The sequence below is a fragment of the Artibeus jamaicensis genome, unplaced genomic scaffold (genome assembly GCF_021234435.1).
Source record: "Artibeus jamaicensis isolate MK-2021 breed Jamaican fruit bat unplaced genomic scaffold, CSHL_Jam_final contig_851, whole genome shotgun sequence".
NCBI lineage: Eukaryota > Metazoa > Chordata > Mammalia > Chiroptera > Phyllostomidae > Artibeus > Artibeus jamaicensis.
This window is the reverse complement of record NW_026521986.1, coordinates 12,258,429-12,272,606: the sequence shown is the minus strand read 5'-3', so window position 1 is coordinate 12,272,606 and position 14,178 is coordinate 12,258,429. Positions and strand designations below refer to the sequence as shown.

At 49.2% G+C, this 14,178-nt stretch overlaps 1 protein-coding gene across 3 annotated transcripts in view; it reads left to right on the top strand.

Moving 5' to 3' along the window:
- The window catches only part of DPF3 (double PHD fingers 3), a 234,195-nt gene that overhangs the window by 118,989 nt on the left and 101,028 nt on the right, over positions 1 to 14,178 (top strand). For all 3 annotated transcript variants that reach the window (XR_005079916.2, XM_053673239.1, XM_037127627.2), the window contains exon 4: positions 11,230 to 11,357. Coding sequence is in view for 2 of the 3 variants with exons in the window: in XM_053673239.1 (XP_053529214.1) it covers positions 11,230 to 11,357 (128 nt within the window). In the remaining variant the exon portion in view is untranslated. The remainder of the gene's footprint in view (positions 1 to 11,229; positions 11,358 to 14,178) is intronic.

The window sequence follows — 14,178 nt, the reverse complement described above, 5'->3', positions numbered from 1 at the left end:
AGCGAAACCCCGAAGACCTTGGGGCAGATGTTTGTCATTTCCGTGTCCTGTGTTGGGTCTGTACTACCAGGACAGGCCTGGCCCTCAGATGTACTAGCATACCAGTCTGCTAGTGCAAGTTGTGAATCAAGATGCCAGGAGTGTGTCAGGAAGTCGGTGATAGGGAGTCTAAGCCTTGGGCCTCAAAGCATCAGGGCCCATCCAGAGAACAGGAAGTAGAAAGCACAGAGAAATGCACCACGCTCTTAATAGAGGCAACACATGGCTGCATTTGGATTTTTCACACAAGCCAACATCTCAGAAAAGGACCTTCATCCAGGGCCTCCACTGGCCCGCGCGGTACCTTGGAAGAAGGTGTCCCTTCTGGGTGGACAGTTACAAACTGATGCACCTTGTGGTCAGTTAGTACAGCAGGAGCTGGATCTGAGCCCCATCTGTGTGTCTGCCCTCATCATTTATCAAATGCCATTCCCCACTGAGAGATTCTTCCCCTTTTTTGCAGTATGTCCTTCTCAATCACAGGGTCAACTTGGACAGTCTTTTTAAATGACTTTTGTTTTTATTTCATTTGATTTGGGTTCATAGAGGACTCAGTTTTTATGGTTGGTACTTTCCAGTGTGACTCCGGACAGAGTCATGGGTCATCGTCCACAGGGAACTTGCTGCAGATTCCTAGTAGGTGTGAACAGTCAGCTGGGTGGACAGATGGAGGCCCATCTTCTTGGGGAGACGAGCTGTTGAAGGAACTGGAGGGAGGGGAGGCTAGGGATTGGCTCTCTTACACACTGCGATGGAATTGGGAGTAACTTCTTTGAAGATCAATGCACAGAATCTGTCAGTATTTAAAAAGCACATGCCCTTTGACCTAGACATTCTGCTGCTAGGCACTTATCCTGTAAATGTGTACTAACAATACATAATGTCCATTGTGGCATTGTTTGTAAGAACAAAAAAGAATGGAAACAACCAGAAAGTCCATTAATAGGGGACTAGTTAAGTGCATAGTACATTCATAAAATGGGAATACTGTTTGTGTTATAAAGGAATGAGGTGAGACATGGAAAGATGTCCAAGATACAATGTTAAATGGAAAGAAAAAAAGCAAATTGCACAGGATTATCTATAATCCTCTATGGGCAAACCTTGCTGAAAATTGATAATCAATTTGTTCATCCTGGGCTGAATCTCTTTAAATGTATGGAAACTACAAGACTTGAGTTTGTGTTGAAAGAACCAATGAACGAACCTACCAACCCTTCACACTTCTCCACCACCAGCCCCTACGTTGCCCTTTCCCTTCTTTCTCCTCCTTTCCAGCCTCCTGGTGTGGGCTCCCCTGAGCTCCCCTTCACAAGCTCTGGGAATCTTGGAGCCTCCCTTGGGCTCCCCCATCAGCACCCTCATCTCCTTGGAGGAGAGGAGTTCTGATTTGTGAGAGATGGAGGGTACTGGCTTGGAGCAAAATTGTCTCAAGGCATGAATTTCCTTCCATGCCACACCCTTCCATGGATAATGAGGAGATGCCACAAGCAATTTATCATGCCAACACCCAGCTTGTCCCTCCAGTCTTCTTTTTGTCCCTGCCTGAGACTAGCCAGTGGCAGGCAGCGTTCAGCAACAAAATCCAGGGTGTAATGTGGGTTAAAGTTGTCCTTGACCCCGGGTCTGCAGAGCTGAGAGCTCTGGCAGGAAACCAGGTCAGGGCAAGGGGAGGAGGTGTACATTCAGGAATCTTGAGGGACCTTGGAGAAGATTTAAGGACAGGGCTCTAAACCATCCACTTCTGGGTCAGCATCCTAAAGCACAGAGGTCATCTGCACTGCGTAGACATCACTGGGCAGGGAGTGGGGAGCCAGATTACTGCTGTTACATTTTTCCTGGGCTAAACCATACACTGATGGAGCACCCCGCAGTCCTGCCGTGCTCATCGCATCCCCCTCACTGGAATATCCTGTCCTGCCTGTGTTTCTTTACCGGGCAGAAAATTGTGTCTGTGTGAGGGTAGGATGGGGCTGTGAGCTGGGGAGAGCTCTTTGGAATTTGACAGGGTTCTCAGTGTCCCTGGACCTGTGCTTTTCTCACGCCTAACATCACCCCTCCGATTGGTCTTGAATAAATACCTCGCAACCTCCTATTTGCCTGGGCATCTGAAGGGCAACACATACAACATTATTTCTCTCCACTGACTGACAATGGAGTTCAGTGTTCTCTGCAGCTTGCAAGTGGTTGCAGAGGCAAACTCAAGGTGATTCATGGTATAACTGTCACAATTCACGCAACCTGGAGACCTGGGCAGGGGGCCTGGTGCCTGAGAGCTGCCGCCTCTGTATCATTTCCCTAAGAATGGAGCCCTGTCCCTGCAAACCAGGGGCCGAGCTGGCAGGAGAGAAAGGTGGATAGTAAATATCCACCAGAAGGCGCTGAAGCAGGGCAGACATTGGGCAGAAGCCAGCTGATGAGAAAAGAGGTCTTTAACTCCCCCTGTTCTGCTTTTGAACCCCCCCCCCCACTTTTTTTTTTTTAATGAAAAGAAAAAGGCCGGGAACAAAGTTCTACTTGTGTCCCTCTGGATTAAATGTTCTGATCATCTGCTTAGTTCAATTTAGCATCTTCCAACCCTGGACCTTCTGGTCCCCGTGGTCTAGGGCAGATTTTATCTCTGTTTCAGAGGTTGGGAAGTGGTGGCACCGAATTAGGAAGTTAATTTCCCAGGGGACATTAGTGATGAAGCCAAGGAGAGACCCTGAGGGGAAGCCTGCTGGGACCGGCTCCATGCCGCTCCAGGACCCGGCACACGCGCATCCTGCCGCTCCAGACCAGCTGGGCCTTCTGCTGTGGGCGTTCATTCTGTTCCAGAAATGCACGTATTTGAGGCCTTGTAAATCCCGCTGCTCTTGGGAAGCAAGCACGACTCTTCGCCACCCCAGCTCAATTCCAAAGGTGGTGGGAGAGAAGGCAGCCAGGAATAGAGTTCTGGTTCTTTCTCTTGGTTTTTCTTTGGCAGTCACTCAGTGACTGGGGATGAATGACCAGGGTAATAATGCCCCACCACGAGTTGTTGGGGTAATGTGAACAGCAGGGACCCTGAGGAGGCGTTAGCTGGGGGCGCTTGAAATCAGAGGACGCCATAGCCGTCCAACAAGCCACGGGGACCCTCAGAGGGCACCCCCCAAGGGGGCGGTCCAGACAACACGATTCCTGCCTGCTTGGGCAGGGACAGAGAGGCCTATTTGCCCGCCTAGGGTGCCATCCCTATAGCACCGAATTGCCAGAACTCTACAGATGGGAGCAGGCTGCGGCCAACTTCCCCAGCTTTTGAAAATCCTGCATCTTAATTAGTTCCCTACTGCTTTCGTACATGGCCCACATTTTAATAGTCTCCAGGCTTCTTCCACTGTTGGCTCTCTGACGTTCGGCATGATTTCTCTTCTGAAGATAGTCCTCCTGACTCCTTCAGCATCCCCCAGTCCGGGACCAACTTAAGGAACGACGATGTGCCAAGCATGTAACCAGAGATTGATGAGCCTGTCAGTTGGCTCCCTCTGCCCTCTGCCCTCCCCCTCCCTTGTGCTCCTCATAGGGATGAGCCTAGCTGGGGTGGGTGAGATGGGGGGGAGGTGAAAGAAGAGACCCGTGGAGCCCTTAGCCAGGTGTGAGCCAATGGACAATGCGACCTTCTCCTGGCCTGCAGAGGAGTCTGGCTGTGTCCTTTCCAGGGAGAAGGACGCTCTGGCTCCCACCCCCATCTGTCAGTGCTTATCTGTCTGTGCGGGGGCGAAGGGGGGGTTGCCTGAGCTTGGTTGGCTGGGAGAATGGATGCCTTCAAGTGCATCAGGGGGAAATGACCAGTCATTTATCTCTTTCCTGCAGTGTCAGAGCCTGCAGCCATCCATCCTGGAGACCTGCAGTAGCAGCTTCTTCAGCTCTTGTTGGCCTCATGAGTAGGAGAGTGGGAGACAGGTGGGCAGGCCACTGCGGCCCCTGCTTCATGCCCTTTCAAGCCTAGACCGTTTATGTATTTCTTTTAACCTTTCTGGCAGTCTGGGGGTGGGAGCTGAGCCTGGGCCGTCTTGGCACTGCAAGGTATACACTTCGAGGGCAGGTGCCCACCTGTTTTTCTCATCTGTATCTCCAGTGTCTGGCACATAGTAGGTGGACAGTAACAGTTTATTAAAGGAATGAAGGAAAGAAAGGTGCCTGGTGTTTGATCTTAAGCTTGAAGAATATGGCTTAGCTCTCCTCACCCCCATTCCACAGATGAGGGAGCCTGAGCCAGAGACAAGAAGGGTTCAGCAGCCGACCTCGCCTTCCCATCCCGTTTGCAGCCTGGCCTGTCGGGCCTGTTCCAGTTTTGCCAACTTGCCTCTCTTTGGTAGACGCTACAGCTGTGTTCTACAGGAAAAATAGAGACACCAAACAGGGAGCACAAGGCCTGGGGGATCAAGTTCAGACCCCTCCACTCGCTGGCTGTGTGATTTGGGGCTGTTACCTAACCACTCTGGCCTTGATTCTTCATTTGCAAAACGCAGCCTGGCAGCTGCTCTGCTCCCTTCACGGGGTTGTTCCGAGTTATGTGGGATGGGATGGGGGAGCTCGGCAAGTGTGAGGAGGCGCTGTGATGCCCCCTCTGCGCTGCGCTGCTGGGTGGGCTAGGGGATCTCTGCCAGTCCCGCTGCTGTCCCCAGTGCCCATGTTGCTCTCGTTGCCGGCAGCTCACTGTCCAGCTGGATGCGTGTGTGCACTCTGGCCTGGAATGAGTGCATTCTACCTTGGAAGTTTTGTAAAGCCGCAAGTCTGGTATCTTCTACACTGAGGAGAGAAAACCTGGCATCTGGCTGTGGGATCCACCTTTAAGCGGGGGTCTCGGCTGATCTGAGAGATGGGAACAAATTCATTTTTTAGATATTACGTATATTGAGTGCATAGGTTCAAGGTCATAACTAGCTTGAATGTTATGGCTAATATTAGTCATGTACAAATTGGTATGCACCTGATATGTACAACAATATTTAAGAAAAGAGTTTTGTGTTTTTTCCATGTCTTGGCTGGGGAAGGCTTCTCTGTAGTTCTGATCTCGGTCCTCTTACAGGTGGCTGGGTAGGTACAGCGGGGTGTGGGGACCAGAGGCCATTTGGGGAGTGATCAACTCTCATGTGGTGTGGATTCTTAAACAAGTGATCACAAGGGCCTGAAGCATGCAGGATGGGTGATTGGTCCTCACTGTGAACCTATCTGTTTTGAGCTTTGTGAGTCACAAAGCAGGGAGTCAAGTGTAGCCAAGAAAATGGCGCCCCTGAGGAATGAGCAGATGGATTCCTGGGCCTGCCACCATCTCAGGAACCAGGTCTTGGGGTTCCCCTGCCACCCCCCATCTCTTCCCTTGTGGGGTGAGAGATAACAGTACTCCCTCCACCATTCTTCTCCCCATGAGTCCGATGGGGATAAATGAAATAATGATTCTTAAGCTCCTTGCTCCTTGGTGTAAGTTGATGCATAAGTCCAAGGAAATATGATGAGCTTAACTCCTCAACATAATCACCCAAAGAGAAAACTGAACGTTTGTATTTTTAAAGAAAAACTAGAGGTAGGCAAAAAAGAAACATCAAACCTGAGCACTCATGATGTAGCAGGGGGGCTGTCTGCCACTGTCTGTGGGGACCCCCCCCCCCGCCCATTCGCACCGTAACTGTACCTCCAGGCCCCTGCCTCAGAGAGCGCTTGTGATGGATGGACGGATGGATGTGCCCTGTCGGGTGTTTCACCGCAGTTTCCCTTGGGGCTGTCTGTCTGTTGGCAGAGCACAGCCTCCCGAAAGATGGTATCTCTTGCAAACTCGACAGCTAACAGACAGCTCCTCTCTTTGTATATTTCCCCAAAGAAGAACTGTCTTAATCTGTTTTTTATATGGCATATTTTATTATAATCCATATATGACTTGCAGGTTCCCAGTCCTCCATTCTGAGCCAAAAGAACATGTGTGAGTGAAGGAGTCAGAGGCTCCATGAGCCTGTGACATCCAGGCACTTGCATTTTTAAATGACCTGGGATTTAATTACTCACTGTGCTCCCAGGTTGCACTTTCGGGCTCATCTTGCCCTCATCCTGTTAATGAGCTCAGTGGCTCCAACAACCCAGTGGAAGCTTTGCTTTTGGTGCATTGGGTGGCAGGCGTGGGGCACCTGTGTCCAAAGCCTGTGGCTTTCATCTTCATCCAAGAGGATGCTGCCTTGTCCACAGCCCTGGGGAGAAAGAAGCAAGCCGCTGCTCTTCCCTGGTGATTTTCTTTCTCTGCTTTTATTTGTGCTTTTCCTTTCCTTCCTTTCTTTTTTAAAAAAGACTATCTGTGCGCTTCAATCCTTGTTTGTCTAAGAGGTTTTTTCTTATTTGGAAACCGATTTGCTTCGGTTTGCACAGAAGCTGTCTCTAGTGTGATGGATCGTGCTGGAAGTCACCCAAGGAGTATCTCTGTTCCCAATTAGAAGTGGAGGCAGAGCTGCTCACAGGGGCCCAGGGAGGCGGCTGGCTTGGGTGACAGCTGCTCCTGCTCTGGAGAGAGTAACAATCCGTGGGTTTATATCCATGTGTATAAAATCAGGCTAATTTAAAGATGAATTATGTGTGTGTTTTGGACCATTTTCTTTTAATGTTAAAGGTTTGATGGCTCCTGTCAGGTTATGTGGTCCCTAAGTTTGCGTGAGATTCAAAATGAGTGCACTTTTCAAGAATTACTAAATTCTACATCCAGATGAGCTTTATTAAAATTGAATCAATGAAATCCCTCAGAGCTCAACAGGGAGCTTGTCTAGGACATACATTGTGTAAGAACTTGGACCTGTTACCCTCTTTCCCCCTTCACTCTGGAACCTCCTATGGTCAGGAGCCAGAGAATATACTGTGTGCTGGTTTGTTCACTGGTTAGCGTGAGGGCACTGGTTAGCGTGTTCCTCTGACCTGGCAAGCCTTACCCACAGTGCTTTGAAACCAGGGTTTGCCAGTGGTCAGCTAGAATGCTGTCTTAGAATGGCAGTTGGCGGGGTGCTACGCAGACAACATTATGAACCATTTTTAATATGTTTCCTTTTGGGGAAAGCAAATCATAGTAAACATTACTCTTAATGCTATAGCCCTGCACTGACACAATAGCCAGTAGCTCCCAGCCTACTAAATACTTGAACTGTGGCTGCTGTGAACTGAGATGTGCTGCAAGTGTGAGACACTAGGTTTTGAAGACAGTGTAAATAAAAGTGTGAAATACTGCATTCATATTTTATATTGATTACATGTTGAAATGATAATATTTGGATAAATTGGGTTAGAGACAATATTATTAAAATTAATTGCACTTGTTCTTTACTTTTTAAAAGGTGGCTACTAGGAAGTTTAAAATGATAAATGATTGCATTACATTTATGTTGGACAGTAGTGCTATACCATTAAAATCAGAGTCATTCAAACTTTAATAATAATGTAGCATTTATAGGCCACTTAGAACATTCCGGGCTCTTTACCTGTATGATCTAATTTTGAATCTTAAGTTTTGAATAGAAAAACCAAAACAAATGTTGATGAGCCTCATTTTCTACTTTGTCTCTCACACTACTTATTTTTGTGGGTCTTTTCAGCTTTTTTTTTTAATGTAGTGTATTAACCTGTTGGAATAGCTAGTCTGATCACACCCATTTAACACAAAGGAAGTGGAAACTTAGAGGTTTAACTAAGTCTGTGGTCCCTCAGTCAATATATGGCAAGGCTAGGGCTTGACTTTAGGGCTCTCTGAAAGCAGAACTTCTGTGAGCCAACTAAATATGTTGGCAGTTTGGCAAGAATGATGCCGCTAATTTTTCTGTGGCCTTGGGAAAGCCTTTTTACCTTTCTGTGTTCCCCTTTCCTCACAAAGGGGTTGAACTCCAGATGCTATTGCAGGTGCCTTCTAGCTCTTTGCACGTAGGGAGCCCATTTCACTGTTCCTATTTTGGTTTTCTTTTCCCTCTTGGTTTTTCTACTATGCCCGTCTGATAGGGGACCAGAGGACCAAGAGAGTAGATTGACTTATGGGAAAGCAGGATGGAGGGATAAGTTAGCACAGCAGTAAGAAGGAGCAGGAGGAGGAAGTTCAGCTGGTGAGAAGTGGTGTGCGGTCTGTACCGTTGTGGCAGGGTGCACACCACGTGGGGATGTCAGCGGGGGCAGAGCCCAGAACCATGCCATCAACCTGCCTGCAACCTCAGCAAAGATCTGCCTCTTGTCCCCAAATGTGAGAGCTATGGGGAGAGCCTAGGAATGCAATGAAAATGTACAAAGGTTTGGAAAAAGGCTTTTCAAGGAAGAACCAAAGAGAGGTGAGGTGAAGTCTGTACACCTTAAGGGATTTGGTGAATGGGTGCTGGAGGCAGATTGGGGTCAAGGCTGGACTTAACAATTGTGCGATTTTAAGCAAGTTCTGCAGCTCCCTAAGCTGTGCATTTGCATCTGTAAAATGGGATGACTGCTTACCTCTTGAGTGGTGGGTGGGATTAAGGACTACATAGCAATAACGGCTGCTGCATTTGGGGTGTTTGCTGTGTGCCAAGCACCTTGCTTGTACACAAACGTATTGACGGCCACCAGGACCCAGCCTGGGCCTGCAAACTACCAATGGGGTTGCCCTAAGTGGAGCTCTTGTTGTGGTCTCAGTGGCATCTAGAAAAGATCATTTGGTTGCATTCTTCTTCTACTATGTTACTTTCAATGAAGTTTCTTCTCGAAGCCTCTCAGGTGATAAAATAAGATGATTAAAGCAGATGATCTGTAAGGTTTTTTTTAGCTCAAAATGTGCAGTTCTGGAAATAAGATTTATTTAGTGTTCTGAAGGCTAAGGGGATACTAAAATATTAATGTCAAATATATACTTGAGTGATTATTATAAGTTTGAGGAATGGTGACCAGCTGTTGTCTTTTGACTGAGGATTGAATGACGCAACATTTATAGCACTTTCATTGTTTTAGACTCGACATTTGGAAGCCTTTTCTGACTTGGGAGGAAGAATATGTCATCAGAGCAGGCTCTGAAGTTATACCTTCTGAACCCTTTAAAGCAAACAGTTGACTTTTTCAGCAAAAAGTCAGCTTCACTCAGGCCTTCCCTGCTCCTACGATCTGAAGGAGACCCCCACCTGATTCTTCCTTCACAGCTCCCGTTGTAATTTGTACCTGTAGGTTTATTTGGGAAGTCGTGTGTGATGCCTGTGTTGCTTTCCCCATAGTTGTTACTACCATTTGTAATTGCACATTTATTTTGTGTTTAGTGTTTAACGTCTATCTCTTTAGACCGTAAACGACCTAAGGGCCAGCACTGTCTTCATTTGGCTCTCCTCCGGTGGACCTCATTCCATTACAGCAGTTGTTAGGAAGCAGACGCTCAGTAAATATTTGTCGAATGAATAGGTGGATGGGTGAGTTTTAGAGGTGGTTGATTTGATGGTATTGCTGCTTGGTGGAGTTGGATCCTCTGCTTGCCTTTTTTGGCAAGAGAAATCCCAAAGACCCTGTCTTTCAAGAGACTTTAGCTACTGTTTCTCCTTTCTGCCTTCTTCTGGGGCCGGTCGCCATGGATGTGTGTTTCTTCAGTTTTGATGGGATGCTGAGTGCCTCTTCCTTGTGGACTGGTTAGTTTGCATCTGCTTCTGGTGGAGGAGATGGAAGGGGTGGGTAGAGTTCCATTTGAGTTGGAATAAAGCCTGGTGGAACAGGGCTTGATTGAGTTGGTTATTTCCATTTGCTCCCCCAGATCCACTCTTCGTCCTTTTTCACTCTGTCCTGGGATCCAGGAAGTTGACCTCAGTGGGTTGCATCAACAAGGATCCCTTGCTCTCCAGTGTCTGGTCGAGGTTGGCCAGTAGGAGGGCAGGGCAGGGCAGAAAGATGACGATGGAAGGAGAGGCTGGGCCATGTGTCGCTATGCTCCATTCTCTGATCCAGGAGCTCAGGAGAGGGCGGCAGGGCGCCTCTGCTACAAGCCACAGCTCCTAGCTGGGAGCTCTGATGGCGTCCCCTCCAGGTTCTCGCAGACGCTGCCCCTCTGTCCCTCCAGGAAGAGCAGTGGTAAGGGCCCCACTGTTAACTCCCCCAGGGTGCCTCACCGTTCCCTGTTGTTCCCTGACTAATGCCCACACTTCCGTGAATAGTTCCTACACTGATCCCCCACACAGATGGGCCACTCATGTTGTCTGACTGGTTTCTGGGCCATCATTCCCCCATACTCTTGCACCCATTTTACCTGATACAGGGTAGGGACCGCACATCTAATTGTCAGGGGAGCAGGAGTAGGTACAGGGTCAGAGGAGAGGTTGGAGGAATATTTTGTAATATGATCACTTGTACCCGAGGTTTCTGTTTTTAATGAAACAGAAAAACTCCTCCTTTGGGTTAGCAGTTTGGGGACACATTGAGAAAGGGGACCAGCCTCTCTCTGGTGCCTCTCCTGGGCAGGCCAGCTCTGGCTGCCACTGCTCGCTGGCCCCATAACCTCACATGCCCAGGTTGTCCACCGAACTCCTGACATTTTCAGGAAAAGGGCCCTGGTGTGCAGAGGAGGGCCTGGGGGGGCGTCTGTGCTTGGTCTTTCTCTTCCCCTCGCTTTTGAGGCCTTTGCTTCCCTGGTGAGTTGTTAAGAACAGCCTCTCTGAGCTGAAATAGCTTTCCATGGAGCAGACTGGAGCTGGGCAGCTTGTGTGGCTGAGGGGCGGTCACGGAGTTGCCACATGAGCTGGGCTAGAGGCAGAGATTACTAAGAGCTGTGGCCAGTGTCGGTGTACTGCTTTCGAGTTTTCAAAGAATTTAAATGTTAAAGAGCACATTTTTACCCCACAAACCAGCCATGTAGGGTGCTTGGCGTTGTTTTCCTCACTTTATAGATGCAAATAAGGGCTCTGGGGTTCTCGCGCCTTGCCCAAAGTCACAGGGCTGGAGAGGGCAGAAGCTGGACCGAGACCCTGGCCATCTGATCCCACGTCCATCTGGCTCCCCTGCTGCTCTGCCTCTGCCGCCTCTGAGGGGGCAGGCAGGGCTGGAGTCGGAACGGCTGGACCCAACTGCAGTGCCCTGTTCTTCTTGAAGGAGAGAGCACAGGGAGGTGGCCTCGAGTCCTGCTCCCGAGCTCTGGTTTCTGCACGTCCTCAAGGGCCATCTCTCCTGTTCCTCCTGTCACTGTTTCTAGGGGCCTGACTCTGCTTCTCTGTCCTTGTATTTCAGAAGTGGAGCTGCCCCTGAAGAAGGATGCGTTCACGTCGGAGAGCACCACGCTGGAAGCCTTGCTCCGAGGTGAAGGGGTTGAGAAGAAGGTGGACGCCAGAGAGGAGGAGAGCATCCAGGAAATACAGGTATTTCTGTGCCCGCTGAGGGTGGAGGGCGCCACCGGAGCATCGCCGTGGTGCTTCCAGAACTCCAGCACCAGCTCGGGTGCTCTTTTCCAGGGCCAGAGTGGCATCTCAGCCTGCCTCCTGGCGCCGCTGCCGGGAGGCCGGAAGACTCTTCTCGGGTTTTAACTCGAGAGAAGTTAAGATGTTGTCGTTCCTCTCAAATCCACTTCTCTTCCCTGATCTCCCTACTTCTGTACTCAGTGTATCTTGGGGGCCAGCTGGGTGCCAGGCGTGGCACTAGGTCCTGGGGGCACAGTGGGGAGCAAAACAGATGGAGTCCTCACCCCCGTGGAGTGTGCAGCCGTAGACCAGGCTCAAAGCCTCAGTGTTGTCTGTCTGCATTAGCTGGTGCCGAGTGAGTCTCGGGCCTCGGGCACCCTGTCTCCCAGCCTCACACCCTGTCCTGGCTGCATTTCCTTGCACTAGCCACTCCTTCTTTAAGGCCAGTTCAGAAGTCACCCTCCAAGCAGGGTTCATGGCTCCTGTCCCCCTGTGTTCACCACCCACTCTTCAGGCTGGTAAGGCTGCCATCAGGCAGGATTATGATGGTGTGCTGTCCCCTTTCCTGGTCTCTTTGACTTGGATCCCTGTTGTTGCTTATAATGTTGGGCACAGTGTTGTAATAATGTTAAGTAACACTGGTAGTAAATAATAGTGGTCATAATGAGATGATTAAAATTACATTGCATTTATATTAAATTTACATTTTTATATTTTATGTATACACAATATATAGCATGTTTATGAATTTCAGCCTAACTTAATATTTATATATTTATTAACACTATAATTAAATTAATAACTTGAATGTTTGGTTTGCCTCCTAAGTGCTCCCAGTCTTTTCAGTTCCATCGAGTAGGGAATATGCTGCCAAGCTCATCACTGTGCCCTTGGCCTTGCCTGTGTCCAGGAGAGTGAGGTCTCAAGAAGGTGTTGAATGAATTAGTGAGTCTGGCGTCCCTGTGTTCAGATGAATGGTCAGATCTTTTCCATTTGGTTGTTACAACGTGGCTTCTGATTGTTTCTTCCGTGACTTCACAGAGCTCCAGCCCTAGCGCAGATCCTTGTTAACCATCACTTCTATTTGTCTGACACCTTGGAGTGATCTTTGGTGCTTTTCTCTCGCACGGAACGTCCAGCTCATCAGGAATCCTGTCGACTGTGCACACAACATAAATCCAGAGCGTAGCCCCTTCTCACCACATCCAGGGTTCCTACCCTGCTCCGAGACACTCTCACCTCCTGTTCGAACTCTAAATGGTCTCCCTGCTGATGGCTGGGAGGAACCCCTTTAAAATTTCAGTCAGATCCTGGTATTCCTGTGCTCACAACCCTGCAAGGGCCCCTGTTTTCACTGAGTGAAAGTCAGGGACCGCTCACCTGTCTCTCCTACTCTTTCCCTTTCTCCCTCCGCTCCAGGCACTCCGACCTCTTCCTGCTGCTCCTGGAGCGGAGCAGGCACACCCCCGCCTCTGGGCTTTGCTCTGGCTCTTTCTCTGCCGGCAGAGTCCTCTCCCCAAACATGGTGACTTTTTACTCTCTCACCTTCTTCAAGAGTTTGCTTCCATCCCCTCTTTTCTCTGAGCTGTGCGTATCCTGACTGCTGATGTGATTCCACGTCCTGCACCAGCCACGCCCAGCACTGCCGTTGCTTACGCAGCTTTTCTTTTTCCCTGCAGCTCTTACCACTGTGTACTTTGGTATATAGCACTGTGTACCATGTTCTAATGTACTTTGTTTATTTTCTGTTTTCATACAATAGACCGCAAACTCCTCACGAGGAGGAGTCTTTGTCTGTCTTGTTCACTGATCTGTCTCAAGCACCCAGACAGTGCCTGGCACACGATGGATATTTATTGAGAGGGTGCGTGAGGGGACAGATTCCCGAGGGGGCTCGTCCCCTGTCCTTTCCCTCTCCAGCTCTGCCTACTCTGAGCTGGCCTTTCATCCTGAAACAAAGTTCTACTTGTGTCACCCCCTTGCTAAAAAAAAATGTAGCTAAGACACCTTTTGTTTCCTACTAAGTAAATCCAAAACGGAGAGTGTGTTCTTCCAGGGCCTCTGCTCTCCGCTCCTAACCTGGTTTTCAGGCTCATTGCTGCTGCTCCTTTGCTCCCTCTGTTCTCAGCCGTCCTCCTCCTGTGCCTGTGGTCGTGCGGTGCCCTTTGTCTGATGTGCCTGCCTTCCGTCTCCCTGTGTGCCAGGTCCACTCACCTGTCAGGCGCAGCCCCAGTGCCTCCTCCCCCGTGGAGCCCTTCTCCATCCCCTCGTAGTCGGAGTCTTCTCGCCTCTGGCGTTTAGGGTATCCAGCACGTTTTTTTGTTTGCTATTTATATATCACCCTCCGTTTGTGGATTTTCAGATCTTTGAAGTCAACATCTGTATTACCTAGTAGAGCATTTTTTCTCGTTTAGCGTAATGTGACTGAGTCAGTGAGAGGGACAGAACTGTTGCCCAGAAGCCTTGATGCTTTAAAGCCCTTTCCCTTTAAAGCTGGCGGTGGTTTGAGCTCTTCTCACACAGCGCTGGGCCAGTATCTGGGTTGTCATTGTGGACTCGTCCTCCCCACCACCATCCATGATGTAAAACGAATGTCTGCTGTGTACAGAGCACGGGGCTGCCTCTCCCTGTGCCAGGACTGAGCCAAATGAGTTTACATTCGTGGTAAATGGAAAGTTGTGTTGATTTTTTTTTTTTTAATTCATTCATCCAACTGAAGTTTATTGAGTGCCTCTCCTGAGCAGGCACTTTGCTAGGTTCTAGGGAAAGAGAAACCAGGAGA